This window comes from Myotis daubentonii, chromosome 6 (assembly GCF_963259705.1).
Source record: "Myotis daubentonii chromosome 6, mMyoDau2.1, whole genome shotgun sequence".
In the NCBI taxonomy this organism is placed as follows: domain Eukaryota; kingdom Metazoa; phylum Chordata; class Mammalia; order Chiroptera; family Vespertilionidae; genus Myotis; species Myotis daubentonii.
In genome coordinates this window covers 40,158,817-40,174,786 of record NC_081845.1, presented here as the reverse complement: position 1 = coordinate 40,174,786, position 15,970 = coordinate 40,158,817, and the positions used below count along the sequence as shown (strand labels likewise).

The 15,970-nt window shown below is 41.9% G+C and overlaps 2 protein-coding genes across 4 annotated transcripts in view; one reads left to right on the top strand and one right to left on the bottom strand.

The window, feature by feature from the left end:
* RTN4IP1 (reticulon 4 interacting protein 1) overlaps window positions 1–1,232 on the bottom strand; it is a 44,602-nt gene extending 43,370 nt beyond the window's left edge. Inside the window, exon 1 of the mRNA XM_059700815.1 lies at window positions 541–1,232. Coding sequence (XP_059556798.1) covers window positions 541–814 — 274 coding nt within the window. The 5' untranslated portion in view covers window positions 815–1,232. The remainder of the gene's footprint in view (window positions 1–540) is intronic.
* Window positions 1,233–1,305: 73 nt separating this feature from the next.
* QRSL1 (glutaminyl-tRNA amidotransferase subunit QRSL1) overlaps window positions 1,306–15,970 on the top strand; it is a 29,988-nt gene continuing 15,323 nt past the window's right edge. For 2 of the 3 annotated variants that reach the window (XR_009453447.1, XM_059700813.1), the window contains exons 1-5: window positions 1,306–1,458; window positions 8,207–8,366; window positions 8,684–8,782; window positions 11,073–11,169; window positions 14,721–14,897. Coding sequence is in view for 2 of the 3 variants with exons in the window: in XM_059700813.1 (XP_059556796.1) it covers window positions 1,435–1,458; window positions 8,207–8,366; window positions 8,684–8,782; window positions 11,073–11,169; window positions 14,721–14,897 (557 nt within the window). In the remaining variant the exon portion in view is untranslated. The remainder of the gene's footprint in view (window positions 1,459–8,206; window positions 8,367–8,683; window positions 8,783–11,072; window positions 11,170–14,720; window positions 14,898–15,970) is intronic. The other variant, XM_059700814.1, reaches the window with a different exon arrangement.

Below are 15,970 nucleotides of genomic sequence, written 5' to 3'. Positions count from 1 at the left end.
TAACATTGTTCCCACTTAGGATAACAGAAAAGTGTATTTTAACTGCTGAGGCCAAATGCATCAGCAGAAAGGAGGAAAGCACTGTGTCCATATCCTGGCAAGGATGGAATTTCTGAAGAAATAAGAAAGCTGTGAACGATGAAAGAGCAAATAACTATTACAAAAATGCAAATTCTGAACTGATGTGAAAACATAACCGTACCTCTGAAACCTGTGATAGACCTCAGAATATCCCCAGGAGAGGATACCAGAAAGCTAGCTGCCTGCCGACACAACTCTCGAGTCCCAATTTACATTTTAAGGAAGCCTGGAAGCAATTCGAACTTACATTTTGCAAAAGATTAAAGTACACCATGGGCATTGCAATTTCAAACATCTTGGAACTATCTGCTGACATACTGTCAAGAACCTAAACAATTCCTTTGTGTTAGCCAAAGAAGTATACTAAAATAACGATTGATCTTTTAAAATTACCGATCCCTGATGAAGTTCTCCTAAAACAAAAAAATATACATAACGAGGAATGTCTTCCAAACTTACTTCTCATATTAACATCTATGGGATTTACACTCGTAGCGTGCACTTTGATAATGACTTCGTTCGGATAGTGAATGATGGGCATCCTCATGTTCTGAGTAAATCGAAGCACTTCATTCTTCCCGTATTTGTCTATCACCCACGCGGGCATGACAGTGCTCCTCGGAGAGGTAGTACCGATCTTTCTAACGGAAAGCTTTTGTATAACTTGGCTTCTCCAGAAGCAAACCGTGGTACATGCCTTTCTCCGAAGCACACAAGTCTTCAGAAATTCCATCGCAAACGCGTGGTTGAGTGGCGTGCCCTAATTAAAATGCACGGGGATGGGATTAACCTGTCACCCCTGAAACAGGCCAAACGCACTGTCCGATCTCAACACGGAGAATTCAGAAATGAAGTTAGGCCTAATGGAGCAAATGAAGGGAGAAGAATATGGAATTAGATGGCTCTTCGCTTAGGAAACGCTCCAATTAACGTTGCAGTCAGTATCCTGTCCATTCTCTTCCCCGCTCACACCCCCTTCCCTTAAAAACAGAACAAAGTCAAAACCCTTAGAACTCTGCCCCGTCTCGGGAGCGCTCGGCGGGACCGACGGACTCCGCTCGCGAACCCGACGCCACAGAGAAACAGACGTTTCCAGATTCCCACCGCGACCCCAGCCCGGAGTCTCCTTTCCAGCCGTTCTCCACCGCCGTGGGGCGTGCCTTGCGGCGCCACCCAATCGCGTGCAGCGATCATTTCCTCGGGCTGCAATCCGACCAATAGGAGGGCTCGGTGTTGAAAGGTCCAGTGACGAGCCAAGATGGCTGCGCCCATGTACTCCCCGTAGCAGTTGTTGACCTTTGTTTTTCCTCCCTGTCACCTGGCCCCTGTGGTGGCAGGCTGGACACGAAGACTATGCTGGGCCGGACCCTCCGAGAAGTGAGTGGAACTGGCTGCTGAGGGCCCGGGGAGGTCGGCCAGATTCGCGGAGTCCGTGGGCATGGGGTCCCCGGGCCTGGCCACGCTTCTCGGTCAGCCCTGCCGCCTCCTTCCCCGGGACTAGGTTGGGGATTCGTAGCTGTGGGTCCTTCGCTGTACTCTCCGCGCGGGTTCTGGAGTGAGGACCTTAGCAGGGGAGCTTTTGTGCCGCGGAGCTGTGGGTGGAAGAAACCCCGGCTTCTCAACTGGACGTTTGCTGGGGCTGGGGCGCTGCCAGAAGAGGGGGCTTGCGCTGGTCCCCCTCCGTGTCTTGTCTGCCCCAACCACTCGTTGGATGCAGTTCTAAGGAGCCCAACAACTCTGTCCCTTGCAAAAGCCAAACTGATGACCCCCCTCATCCCCCCCCCCCCTTTCTCCTCCGCCCTTGGCACATCATTCTCTAGGCTTTAACTACCACTAAAATACATACCAATGATTCCTTCATCCTTGTCCCTGCTTCCCGGACGTCCTTTTGTAACCCTAGGCTGTATTTGTGAGTGTCTTCTGGACATGTCTAACAAATGTCCCATAAGCACCTCAAACTCAAGTTAACCAAAGTCGACTTCCTTGTAACAGGACCCCCTCTTACCTCTGAGCCTCCATCTTTAAAAAAACAACAAAAAACAAAACCTGATTTCTGAATCCTTAATAGCCTCGTATTAATGGGACAACCTTATCCTCGTTGTCTTTAGATTCTTCTTCATCTGTAATATCCAATAAGTCACTAACCCCTGTTAACTCTGTCTTGAAATTGTGTCTGCAATCTGTTTTCTTGCTCTATCCCTGATGTTAGGGTTTGAATTCGGGTCTCTGCTTCCTGCCCTGAATCTCTCAGCCTGTATGACTGCCTGCAGGCCCTCTGCTGTCAGACTTACCTCTCGCCCTTGTTAAAACTCAGCTGAGTCCCCGGAGGCAGATTTGTGTGGTTAGGCCCAGAGCAGTGGTTCTCAACCTTGGCTGCACATTAGAATCACCTGGGAATCTTTTTAAAATCCTGATTTCTGGGCCTCATCCTCCGGAAGTTCTGCTTCTTTGTTGCTAATGTTGTGGCCCCACCCCATAACAAAGAAACAGAATTTCCGGAGGATGAGGCCCAGAAATCAGGATTTTGAAAAGATTCCCAGGTGATTCTAATGTGCAGCCAAGGTTGAGAGCCACTGGTCCAGAGTATGTGGTTTAACAAAGGCTCCAGGTGATTCTGCTGATTCATAGAGGTTGAGGACCTACCATGCCTCTGTCTTCACCTGGAATGGCTTTTCTTCCCACCTGGCAGCCTTTTAGAAAACTAAATTATAAGAACTTTTTTAAGTCCGCAGGCTTTAAATAATAAATAGGTCTTTCCCCAAATAATTACTGTTTTACCATTTTAATTGCATCTGGACTTTACTGTCAGTGCAGAATTCTATTTGTTCTTTAAAAAGAAAACTTGTTTTAAAATGAAATATAACTGAAAAAACATGGCCTTTTCTTTTTCTGTTCTTTTCCCATTGAGCTCCACCTTTTATGTGCCAACCCTTCCTCTTGTTGTTGAGGGAAGCATCGTGCGAAACAACTTTTACGTCAAGGGGGTAAAAAAAATTTAGCGGAACTGACCCAGGGGTAGACAGGATGGTTGCCTTGGCATGATTGCTTTCACATAATCACTCCTTTAACAATTATTTATTGATATTGTATGCAAAACATTATTTGGTGGTGATTTTCCCAACCCAAAATACATCTTTTGTCTACTCTGTATTTTCTCCACATCATTGAATCATTGCCCCAAGTTCTACCAATTAGAAATGAACTTAGTACACATTCTATTATAAATATGTAAAGATGCTCGGAAAGGCTTAATGATCTGTTCATCCATTGTAAAATATAATAGTTCAATCAAATTTCTTTCCATCACACCCTTGTTAAGATAATCAGTTGAAGAAAGGGAAAATTTGCTGAGGAGGAAATTAAGGGAAGGACTCGAAACTATGAAGTTTTGAGGCAATTTGAGGGACCTAAGTGGAGACTTAGGGCAACAGAAGAGCCCTGGGAGGAAGCACAAAAAAAGAGCTAGAGCCAAATAGGAAGTAAAACTATTAGTAAATTATACCCAGTAAAATTCAGGAAGGGAGAGGAGTCTTACTTTTACCTTCCTTTTATGTGGCATGACCCCATTGTTTCTAGGAGCCAGATACCAGACTAACGTTCTAAAGTTTAATTGTCTATAATAATAAAAGCATAATATGCTAATTAGGCCAGCTGTCCTTCCAGACAAAGCCCGGGCTGCCAGGGAAGCCAGGTGAAGGAAGACCTACTCTTGCATGAATTTCATGCATCGGGCCTCTAGTATATCCAGTAGGAGTCCAGGAGGGGAGTTGCTGGGGTCTCTGCTTAGAGCAGTGGTTCTCAACCTTGGGTGCACATTAGAATCACCTGGGAATCTTTTTAAAATCCTGATTTCTGGGCCTCATCCTCCGGAAATTCGGTTTCTTGGTTATAAGGTGGGTACAAAGAAACAGAATTTCCGGAGGATGAGGCCCAGAAATCAGGATTTTAAAAAGATTCCCAGGTGATTCTAATGTGCAGCCAAGGTTGAGAACCACTGGCTTAGAGTCTCACAAGGCTAAAATCAAAGTGTCAGCCAGGGCTGTGGTTTCACCTTAAGTTGTAGGGTCCTCATTTGTTGTTGGCAGAATCTGTTTCCTTGGGGTTTTAAAACTGAGGTCCCCATTTTCTTGCTAACCTTGTAGGTAGTAGAGTAAATGAGCTTAAGGGACAGGAGATGTGGGATAACTAGAATTGAGATTTATACAGATACTAGTGTCCTGGTGCATGGATTTGTGCACACTAAAAGGAAATTAATTAGAAGAAATATTTTAATGTTGCTATTCACCCTTTCTCTATAATAAAAGTGTCAACCAAAGGCACAGTGGACAGTGACAGATGGAGACACACAAGCGATTGGCACCAGTGAGAGCTTTATATGTATCGTGCATGTGTGAGTCAACTTAGCCTTTTATAGATATAGAATAAACTTGCTTAATTAGACCTGCTTTCTGATTTAGCTAAACTTTCCAGCCCAGTGAAGCACCCCAGCTTCTCTTTCAGGTAATTGTCAGCAACACAGCAGTAAATATCAACATGAAGCAGATTATTATTGTAGATCACACAGGGAGAACAAAGGGTAAAATATTTAACTGCAGCAGTGTTTGACTATATTCTGCACAGTGAGAAAAACTGAAGTCATTTTCAAGTTCCACCATTTCTTACTTTTCAGTCGGGTCAAGTTTCTAAACTTTCTAAATCTCCATTTTCCGGCTAATGAAGAGAAAATAGGATTCTACCAAGTCTCCTATCTACCTACTCCAGGACTTCTATGAGGATCAAATGAAATGAGGCATGGGAAAATGTTTCACAAACATTTGGTTGAACTGTGAAATGTTTGCACCTGGCTATAGGTCAGGTTCCTGGGCTGAAGAAACTGCAAGGAGGCTAGTGGCTAGCGAGAGGAAGCCAGGCGTTGCTACCTGGCATTATTACCCAGCGCCCACAGTGACTGTTTCTGGGCTGGGCTGTGGGCTGCATTTTGCACCATGGGGTCTTGGCAGCATTGGCTGCGATTTGGTGGGGTGTCGCTCCGGGGTGGTGTCAGGGCCTGTGTCCCACTTGGGGGAAGCCGAGTGTTGGTTTGTCGCACCAGGTCCATGGTGCCATTTATTTTTAAATGGCCAGTGTGCATCATGGCAGCTCCTGTGTTGAGCGTCTGCCCCCTGGTGGTCAGTGCATGTCATAGCTACTGGTCAGATGGACAGACACTTAGCCTTTTATATATATAGATTGGTAATGATGTAGTCTGGGCTGTGACCATGTGAGTTGGTCACTGGTAAGATGGAGGAAAGTTTGTGTAAAGTGAGGTCAAGAACTGAGAGGCCAGGTGTCAGTGTGCATAACTTGAAGTTTGAGTTCAACAGAAATAGGAACAGGAGCCGTAGTAAAGAAGATTACAGTGAGCTAGCTGCTCAAATCTTCAATGAATGAAAAGGAGTAGTAGGGAGACTTGGTTTAGGGAGACTTGGAGGGTAATATAATCCCCTCCAAGGCCTGTTCTTCAGATGAGCTGGGTTTTGAAAGAAGAGGGAAGACAAAGGCATTAAAGACCTAGAAGGAATCTTGCCCACATATTCTTTTCTCCTCCTCTGGACTCTGCTACATGGTAGGTAGGAGCTAAAACAGCCACCCTTTGAGAAAGTTACAAGAGAAGCAATGGCCTCAGAAAAGCCTAGTTTCCTAGAGGAAAGAAGTGCCAAGGAGAGAGAATTTGTTTTTTGATGTTTTGTTTTAATATGTTTTTTTTGATCTTTGAGAGAAAGGAAGGGAGACAGAGAGAAAGATAAAAAACATACATTAGAGAGAAACATCAACATCAGTTGGCTGCCTCCTGCATCCCCCCTACTGGAGATTGAGCCCACAACCTGGACATACGCCCTGACCACGAATCAAACCAGAGGCCTCTTGGTGCATGGGCTGATGCTCAAACACTGAGCCACACTGGCCGGGCAAGAATTTGGGTTTTTTTACAAAAAGTTTTATATTTGATTTCATCCTATATTCAAATATGACAGCTTTAGTTTTGTCCCAGGAGAACTGTACTATTTATATCTCATATTCCGTATGCTCAATCCATTCTGGTTCATTAGCATCTTTGTTTTCATTTCTCTTCTCCAATTCCCTTACTGATTTTCTCAAATCTGGATTTCCTAAAAATGGTCCTAACGAGCATCAGCACTATTTAAAGTGCATGCTCCTGGGAAATCTCATTTCTCACAACTGTAACTCCTTATTACCTCTTATTCTTATACCAGCTGACAAGTCAGAAAGCAGTTTGAGGATAGTGGGCATTAGAGGACTTGAGGCAAAGGAGAGAAAGTGGCAGACATAATTTTCCTATTACAACTTTGCCACGGGATAGGCCTGCCTATATAGCTATCTGTCTCTCTAGCTTTGGGTGTTTGCTAGTTCTGACTCTCTTCTACCCAGCCTAACACTTTATTCTTTCTTCTCTCTCCATATTTACAATTTTAGAACACACTGCTATCATTTTATTTCTCTTCGGCTCCTTTCTTATAAGTTCACATTGCATACAAACAATTGAATAGAAATATCTCTTCTTGTTACCAGGTTACCTCCTTTAAGTCAAGCTCAGCTCCCATCTCCATCCCTGAGTCACTCCCCCAGACTCTCCATGGCAGTTCTTTCCTCCTCTTGTCCATCAGCATTAGGTCCTCTCAAAGGTCTATACCACAGCTTTTCTCATTTAAAACCCTCAGCCCTAAGAATACTACTGCTTTGATGACGTATTCAACAGCTAAGAGCAGATCATTTGCAGATTTTCTTCCAAATGCAAACTCCTGTTGCTTGATGTGCTTAGGACACGTGAAAATACAGTCAACTTAGAGGACAAACTAAGCTTCCACTAGTGCAGAGAGAAATGATGAAAGAACATATGTTAAAAAATTACCTCTACCCTTTACCATTTGTGTGTCTTTGGACAAGTCACTTAACCTCTCTGACCTTAAGTTTCTTCATCTCTAAAATGATGTTAATAATACTTAACTTCTGTAGTTGTTTTAAGGATTAAATGAAGTAATAATGCACATAAAGCCAGCAACAATGCCTGGCACTTGGTAAATACTCAATAAATATTCTCTCCCCCCCCCCCCCCCTTATCTCTGAGCTCCCATTTGTCTTTTCATATTATCTCCAAAGATTTGGTATTGTCTTCAACTTCTTGTTACTTATTTTACCTGGTAAGTATGTAGTTATTACTTCTATAGGAAGTATTAAATAATTATCACTTCACCTGAGGCTTCACTTACCATCAATATGCAGGTTCTGGTAACTTGTAGTACAGTTTTAATGCTTTCTTTACCAGTCATCCTGATGCAGCGAAGACAGGATTTCAGGAAAGTTTGTTTGCTTTTGAATCCATATTTTCTAAGCATTTTTCTTAATGAATAGTGGTTTTTGCTTGAATTCTCCAAAGATCTATTTAATAAAGATAATTTATTTAGAGCCATAAAGTCCTGTATTGACTTGTCTAGTTCATTTTTCTCTCTCTATGGACTGCCCGTGTTGCAGCTAGGCTACTCTCTGTACACAATCTATCCTAAACCATGCTTCACCCATGCTGGACCTCTACTTCTCCTGTGCAGGATGGTTTACCTAAACCAGTGATGGCGAACCTTTTGAGCTCAGCGTGTCAGCATTGTGAAAAACCCTAACTTAACTCTGGTGCCGTGTCACATATAGAAATGTTTTGATATTTGCAACCATAGTAAAACAAAAACTTATATTTTTGATATTTATTTTATATATTTAAATGCCATTTAACAAAGAAAAATCAACCAAAAAAATGAGTTCGCGTGTCACCTCTGACACACGTGTCATAGGTTCGCCATCACTGATCTAAACCATCGCTCTGGTTTGTTCAAGCCTGGCTTAGAAACAGTTATTTAGCTACGCCTAGGAATGTGGTGTCCTCCAAACCATCTTCAAGCTGATCAAGGTGTTACCCTGGTTCACTACACTAAGTGTAGAGTTAATAGGTTTTCTTGGTTTGGAATCCAAGCCTTACTTCAAAATTTATACTTAACCACTCTATCTGCCTTCCTCAGTGTAACATTTGAAACTTCTGCAGACTCAGGAAAGGGTTTTTGAACTGTATATATTATAGGTTTCTGCTGCACTGAAACAAGGCCAAATTACTCCAACTGAGCTCTGTCTAAAATGTCTCTCCCTGATCAAGAAGACCAAGTTTCTAAATGCTTACATTACTGTATCAGAAGAAGTGGCCTTAAAGCAAGCTGAAGAATCAGAGAAAAGATATAAGAAAGGTAAATTTTACTTTGAATTATACTCAATTGTTATATCCTTAGAGAAAGAGTTTCAATTGGATGTCGCAGTCTCCATTTGGCAAGTGAATTTTTTTAACATAAAGCATTCCCTTATTTAAAGAACTTGCCATGTGGTATAATAAAAAATGAGGCGATTGGATATATGATGCTTTTTACTGTCCAATGCAATAATTTCTAACCTGTATTTTTTATTTCTGAAGAAGTATCTTTACCAAGAACTAATAGTTACTAACTAGTATTAATGTGTCCTTATATCTTGAATTAGATACTTCTAGTCTTTTGGCTTTTTAACACAGGTCACTCACTTGGGGATTTAGATGGAATTCCTGTTGCAGTAAAAGACAACTTTAGCACATCTGGCATTGAGACAACATGTGCATCAAACATGTTGAAAGGTAAAGTTTAACTGATCACAGCATTTATTAAAAATAAGAATTTTTCAGTTTAAATTAAAGATAGTAAAGCACCAAGATATTCTCAAACTAATTATATCTATAAAGAAGATACTTAGGATGAAGTATTACATGTTTTCTATTTGCTCTTTCAGAATGCAAAATTATTCTTTAGAGGTAGGCCTACTTAGTGGATTAATGTAATTTAGGAAGTTTTAGCAATCCTATTTAGGAAGACTCAGTAACTGATCACCACAAACACACTAAGCAACCTCTAACTCCCACTTTTTGATAACATAGGAATAGTATGAAGTAGCTGTCATTACCCATCTCTGAAGGATGGTGTGAGAATTTGTTAGCCACTACTGTCCAGTTATTTTTTTTTATTTATTTATTTATTTATTTATTTATTTATTTATTTATTTATATACTAGTGGCCCGGTACACGAAACTCATGCACGGGGGGGGGGGGGGGGGAGGTGGTGGTGGGCCCTCAGCCTGGCCTGCACCCTCTCCAATCTGGAACCCCTGGAAGGATGTCCAACTGCCAGTTTAGGCCCAATCCCAGTTGGACATCCCTTTCGCAGTCTGGGACTGCTGGCTCCTAACCGCTCGCCTGCCTGCCTGATTGCCCCTAACCACTCTGCCTGCTGGCCTGCTCACCCCCACCTGCACCCTCCCCCCCCTCCCCCCCGCTGGCCTGCTAACCTCCAACTGCCACACCCCCCCCCCCCGGCTGGCCTGATCACCCACAACTGCCCTCCCCTCTTGGCCCCTAACCGCCTCTACCTCGGCCCCACCACCATGGCTTTGTCCAGAAGGTCTCCTGGAAGGTCTCCCAGTCTAATTAACATAGTACCCTTTTATTAGTATATATATATATTTTTTTTTTTTAATTGACTTTTTACAGAGAGGAAGGGAGAGGGATAGAGAGTTAGAAACATTGATGAGAAACATCGATCAGCTGCCTCCTGCATACCCCCTACTGGGGATGTGCCTTCAACCAAGGTACATGCCCCTGACCAGAATCAAACCTGGGACCTTTCAGTCCGCAGGCCGACGCTCTATCCACTGAGCCAAACCGGTTAGAGCAGTCCTGTTATTTTTTATTTTTTGACTCCTGTACCTCTTAATATCATTACTAGAGGCCCGGTGCATGAAATTTGTGCACGGAGGAGGGGGAAGTCCCTCAGCCTGTACCCTCTTACAATCCGGGACCCCTCGGGGAATGTCTGACTGCTGGTTTAGGCCCGATCCCACAGGGCAGTCAGACATCCCTCTCACAATCCAGGGACAGCTGGCTCCTAACTGCTGGCCTGCCTGCCTGCCTGCCTGATCACCCCTAACCCCTCTGCCTGCCTGCCTGATCGCCCCTAAACCCTCTGCCTGACTGCCTGATTGCTCCTAAACACTCGCCTGCCTGCCTGTCTGTTTGCCCCTAACCACTCGCCTGCCTGTCTGATCACCCCTAATCATTCGCCTGTCTGCCTGATCGCCCCTAACCACTCTGCCTGCCTGCCTGATTGCCCCTAACTGCTCACCTGCCTGCCTGATCGCCCTTAACCACCTCTGCCTTGGCCCCCGCTGCCGTGGCTTCATCCGGAAGGACGTCCGAAATGACATCCAGAAGGTTGTTCATAAATTAGCATATTATGCTTTTATTATTATATTTATTTGAGTATTATGTTTAGTTTTATTCTTTACAGTTTAGTAAGTCAAAAAGGAATCACGTTTATCAGTATACTTGGATCCTAGAAAGAACATGAAATGGGAAAAGGTTATTGAGAGTACTGTATACTAAAAGTAATATTCTGAGGTATGTGCATAGGTTCCTCTGATAGGTGGATTGTTGTTAATTGTTTTTGAATATACACTACATGGAGAGAATTTTAATTAACAATAAAAATCTATTTCTGACTGGAAATGGATAAAAACCACTGTGATATGGCATCATCTGAGAAGAAAAAGTCAATCAAAAATATGATTTGTGATTAGTGTCAAATGAATTAGGTACACCTTTGTCATTCAATATTTTGCAGGACTGTTAAAGTAGGTATTTTTATGTTATAAAAATCGTGAATATAGACTGTCTTTGGAAAACATATAGCATTCAGCAATAGAAAAAATTAACTTTAGGAATAAAGTACAACCTACTAGTCAAATTAAGAATAATTAACACATGTCAATACAAATTGCTTAATTGCAGTTTAAAATCTTGTTTCTTTAATATGTTTTATACGTTCACTGTTGTTGTTGTTTTTTCCTGTAATAAAAATTGGTGAATTTTTTTCAGGTTATGTACCACCTTATAATGCCACAGTAGTTCAGAAGCTGTTGGATCAGGGAGCTTTACTAATGGGAAAAACAAACTTAGATGAATTTGCTATGGGGTAAGTAAAATTGAAATTCTCTTCTCTCGTATTTCTTCCATCTGTCTTTAATTTCATTATGTAGCTCCCTAAAATTATTGAGGTGATTTTTTGAGGATTCTAATGCCAGTTTCTCATTCCCTTTGTGAGATTTTGCTCTACTGTCTAATACATATATCATCATATCTCATTTTAGTTTTAGTTTGCATTTCCCTGATGACCAATGTTAAATATTACGTGGTTTGCCACCCATATATCTTCTTTGTTGAAGAATCTATTCAAATCTTTTGCCTCCCACCTTTTTTTTTTTTTTTTTAGTTGGGTTGTTTATCTTATTGAGTTGTAAGAGTTCTTTCATATAGTCTGGATTCAAACCCATTATCATACAGGTGATTTGAAAATATTTTCTCCAATCTCTGACTTGTCTTTTCATTGTTTTGGCATTTAGTAAATACATATTGAATAGATTAATCCATGGGACTAAACTCAAGCATAGGTTATTAGGCATTGCCTTGAATAGCTGATCAAAATGAATATCAATGAGGGTGAAGTGAACATCATGTACCTCCAGCTGTGATTCCCTAAGAGGAACACACCATCATTTATGCAACTTTCCTATCCTAAAGTAATAATAAGGAAACAAAAGACAAATCTGAAATTAGAAACATTCTATTAAGTGTCATTATCTAAAAAGCATAGGAAGGCTGTGAAAATGTTCTAGATTAAAAGAAGTTAAAGAACATAAAACCCAAAACTTAAAGAAGAAAATGTAGGAGAAAATCTTTATGACCTTGAGTTAGCCAGAAATTTTTGAGGACACATAAAGTACAATTTCCTATCTAATAAAAGAGAAAAATGGTAATTGGCGTACGATGATACCCTTTTCATTGGCTAATCAGGGCTATATGCAAATTAACTGCCAACTATGATTGGCAGTTAACTGCCAACTAAGATTGGCAGTTAACTGCCAACAAGATGGCAGTTAATTTGCATATGTAGGCACAATGCAGGGAGGGGAAAGGGAAAGCAGGAAGAAGCCCCCTGCCACTGACAGTGATCGGAAACCCAGGGGGGAGCTAAGAGCTGGGGGGCAGGGCAAAGGCGGCCCTGGGGCCGCCTTTGCCCTGCCCCCCAGCCATGATCGGAAAATCAGGTGCCTTTGCCGCCCTGGCCAGTGATAGCAGGAAGTAGGGGTGGAGCCAGCAATGGGAGCTGGGCACGGTCGAAGCTGGCAGTCCCAGGAGCTAGGGGTCCCTTGCCTGGGCCTAAAGCGGAGCCCACGATCGCGGGGCCGCTGCAGCTGCGGGTCCCCGCTGCCCGGGACGAACGCCTAGGCCAGAGGTGTTAGGTTTGGGCAGGGGCAGAGCCTGCAACCGCGGGGAGCTGGGGGTCCCCTGCCCAGGCCTGACACCTCTGCCAGAGGCCTCAGGCCTGGTCAAGGGGCCGATCCGGTGATTGGTGATCGGAGGGTGATGAGGGTCAACTCCTCTGGCCGAGGCATCAGGCCTGGGTGGGGGGCGGAGCCGGGGATTGGGGGGATATGATGGTCCCCTTGCCCAGGCCTGAAGCCTGGGTCAGAGGCGTCAGGCTTGGGCAGGGGGTGGAGCAAGCGATCAGAGGGAGATGGGGGTCCCATGCCCAGGCATGATTCCTGGGCCAGAGGCCTCAGGCCTGGGCGGGGGCCAGAGCCAGTGATCAGGGGGAGATGGGGGTCCCCTGTCCAAACCTGACACCTCTGGCGGAGGTGTCAGGCCTGGGCAAGGGGCCGATCCTGCGATTGGAGGGTGATGGGGGTCAACGCCTGAGGGCTCCCAGTATGTGAGAGGGGGCAGGCTGGGCTGAGGGACACTCCCCTCCCCACACACACACACACACACACACACACACACACACACACCCAGTGCACGAATTTCGTGCACCGGGCCCCTAGTTTATAAAATAAAAAATTGATGGTTTGGACTTCATTAAAATTAGTAAGTTCTGTACTTGGAAATATACTGTTTAAAAATGAAAAACAACTACAGACTGAAAGAAAATACTTGCATTACATATGTCTGAGAAAGAACATGCATCCAGTATATATAGACCCTTTCCCAACGCACTAAGAAAACAACTCAGTTTTTCTTGTAATGGGTAAAAGATGTAAGCAGACATTTCATTAAAGAAGATATACAGTTGGCAAATAAACACATAAGAAATGCATCATGTTAAGGAAATGCAAATAAAAAACACAGTGAGATACTTATACCTATTAGAATGGCTTAAAAAATGAAAATGAGAATATCAAGTGCTGACAAGGGTAAAGAACAATTGGATTTCTCATACATTGCTGGTAGGGAATTCAAAATGGTGTCACCGTTTTAGAAAATAGTTTGGCAGTGTATTATAAAATTAAACACACTGACCATATGACCCAACAATCTCAGTCAAGAGGTGAAGACTTATGTTTACACAAAAGCACTGTCTTTGGCCTTTCAGTACAATATTTATTGTGACTTTATTCAAATTGCCAAAAACTGGAAAAAACTCAATGTTCATTGGCTAGTGAATGATTTAAAAAGTAAAAAAAAAAAAAAAGAGGCTTAAGAGACAATGATAACTAACTGTAGTACCTGCCTCTAGATCTGCTTCTGTACTGGGAGGGCGTAAAATGCTATAAAGGACATTATTGGATCAGCTGACAAAAGTGGATTATATACATTAAATTAGATAAAAGCATATTAATGTTAAATTTACTGATATTGATAACTGTACTGTCCTATATAATAAAGAGCTAAAATGCAAATTAGACCAAACAGCAGAACGACCCTCTGGATGACCTTCCAGACGAAGCCCGGGCTGCAAGGCCGAGCTCCTTGCACGAATTTCGTGCACCGGGCCCCTAGTGACTATATGAGAGAATGCCCTAATCTTCGGAAATACATACTGAGTACATACTAAAGTATTTAGGACTAAAGGGCCATAGCAATATAATTTACCCTTAAATGGGTCAGAAAAAAAAGTGTATGGACACACATACACAGAGCATACAAATGATAAAATAAATAAGGTCAGATGTTAACAGTAGGTGAATCTGGGTAAAGGGTGTAAAGTGCTTTTCATGCTATTTTTATTTTTATAATTTTTCTGTATGATTGAAATTATTTCAAAATTTTAAAAAAATAAGTTACTAGTATTCTACTTATAATGCTTTTCTTAAAACTTCTGATTAAAAGAGGGATTCCTTTAAAAGACTTTGTGTTAACCGTTTGAATGTTTGTGACACTACAACCAGAAGACCTTAATTTACAAGGGAAATCATCTTAAACTGAATTAGATTATCAACTGGGATATAAATCTTCATTTCTTAGTAGACTAGTTTTCTCTACTTTCTATCACAAATGCTCTTACTTTCTATTCTCCACTCCTCAACTATCTATTTGAATAAAACTACATCTAAGCAGGCTTCCTATCTTTTCCAATTCAGTTTACAGTGGATTATACAGTGTCGGAAGCAAATAATAATCAGAAGATGAAATTTTCACATAAAATGAAAGTTTTATTAGATATCTTTCTTCACTTCTTCATCTCAGATCTGGTAGCACAGATGGTATATTCGGACCAGTTAAAAACCCCTGGAGTTATTCAAAACAGTACAGAGAAAAGAGGAAGCAGAAACCCCATGGTGAGAACGAGGAGACAAATTGGCTTATAACTGGAGGAAGCTCCGGAGGGAGTGCAGCCGCCGTATCAGCGTTCACATGCTTTGCGTAAGATGTTTTTTCTATCTGTACTTTAAAACCTAACCTGGTACAAATAGTCATAAATTATAGGCAAAATCCAACAATAGGCAAGTTCATACTTTGGTATTTCATATATATATATACACACACACACACACACACACACACATATTTTATTGATTTCAGAGAGGAAGGGAGAGGAAGAACAATAGAAACATCAATGTTGAGAATCATTGATTGACTGTCTCCTGCACCCCCTACTGGGGATCGAGCCCTCAGCCCTGGCACGTGTCCTGCCCAGGAATCAAACTGTGACTTCCTGGTTCATAGGTTGACTATCAACCATTGAACCATACCAATTGGGCAATACCTCAGTATTTTTATTCCTTTTTAGTGAGCTATTTGTGTCCAGAGGTATATCAAAATTATATCTTATTAATACATGTAACTATACAGTACACTTACGTGCATTTTATACATTTAACTTTAAGATAACATTTAGCCTTGGCCAGCATTGGTCAGTGGTTAGAGCATCAGCATGTGCACCGGAGTGTCTCAGATTCAATTCCCGGTCAAGGGCATATACCTGGGTTTCAGGTTTGATCCCCACCACCAGTTGAGACGCATGTAGGAAGCAATCGATGTGTCTCTCTCTCCTCTCTCTCACCCTCTTCCCTCTTCCTTCCACTCTCTTTAAAATCAATGGAAAAAATATCCTTACCCCTCAGATGAGGATTAAAAAAAATAATAATAATATAACATTTAAAGTCTTCCTGTATAGTATCTGGTTCTCTTAAAAACATGAGTTTATGGATCTTGCAGAATAAACCAGTTAGCATAAATGGACTTCATTGAATTTCATTTTCTAAATAATTTATTTGGGTATCTGGTTACTGATTGTACAGATATTTAAGTACTAACATACTGTGGCTTTAGCTGAGTGCTGCTGAGCTAAATTGTTAACTATGGTTTATCCTTCACCTAATTCTGACTTTTGCCCCCCCAAAAAGGAAAGAAAAAAATGCTCCTAATATATACCAATGGAATATTTAAATGTGTTTTTATCAATCAGCAACTAAAAATATATATCAGTAAGTAAA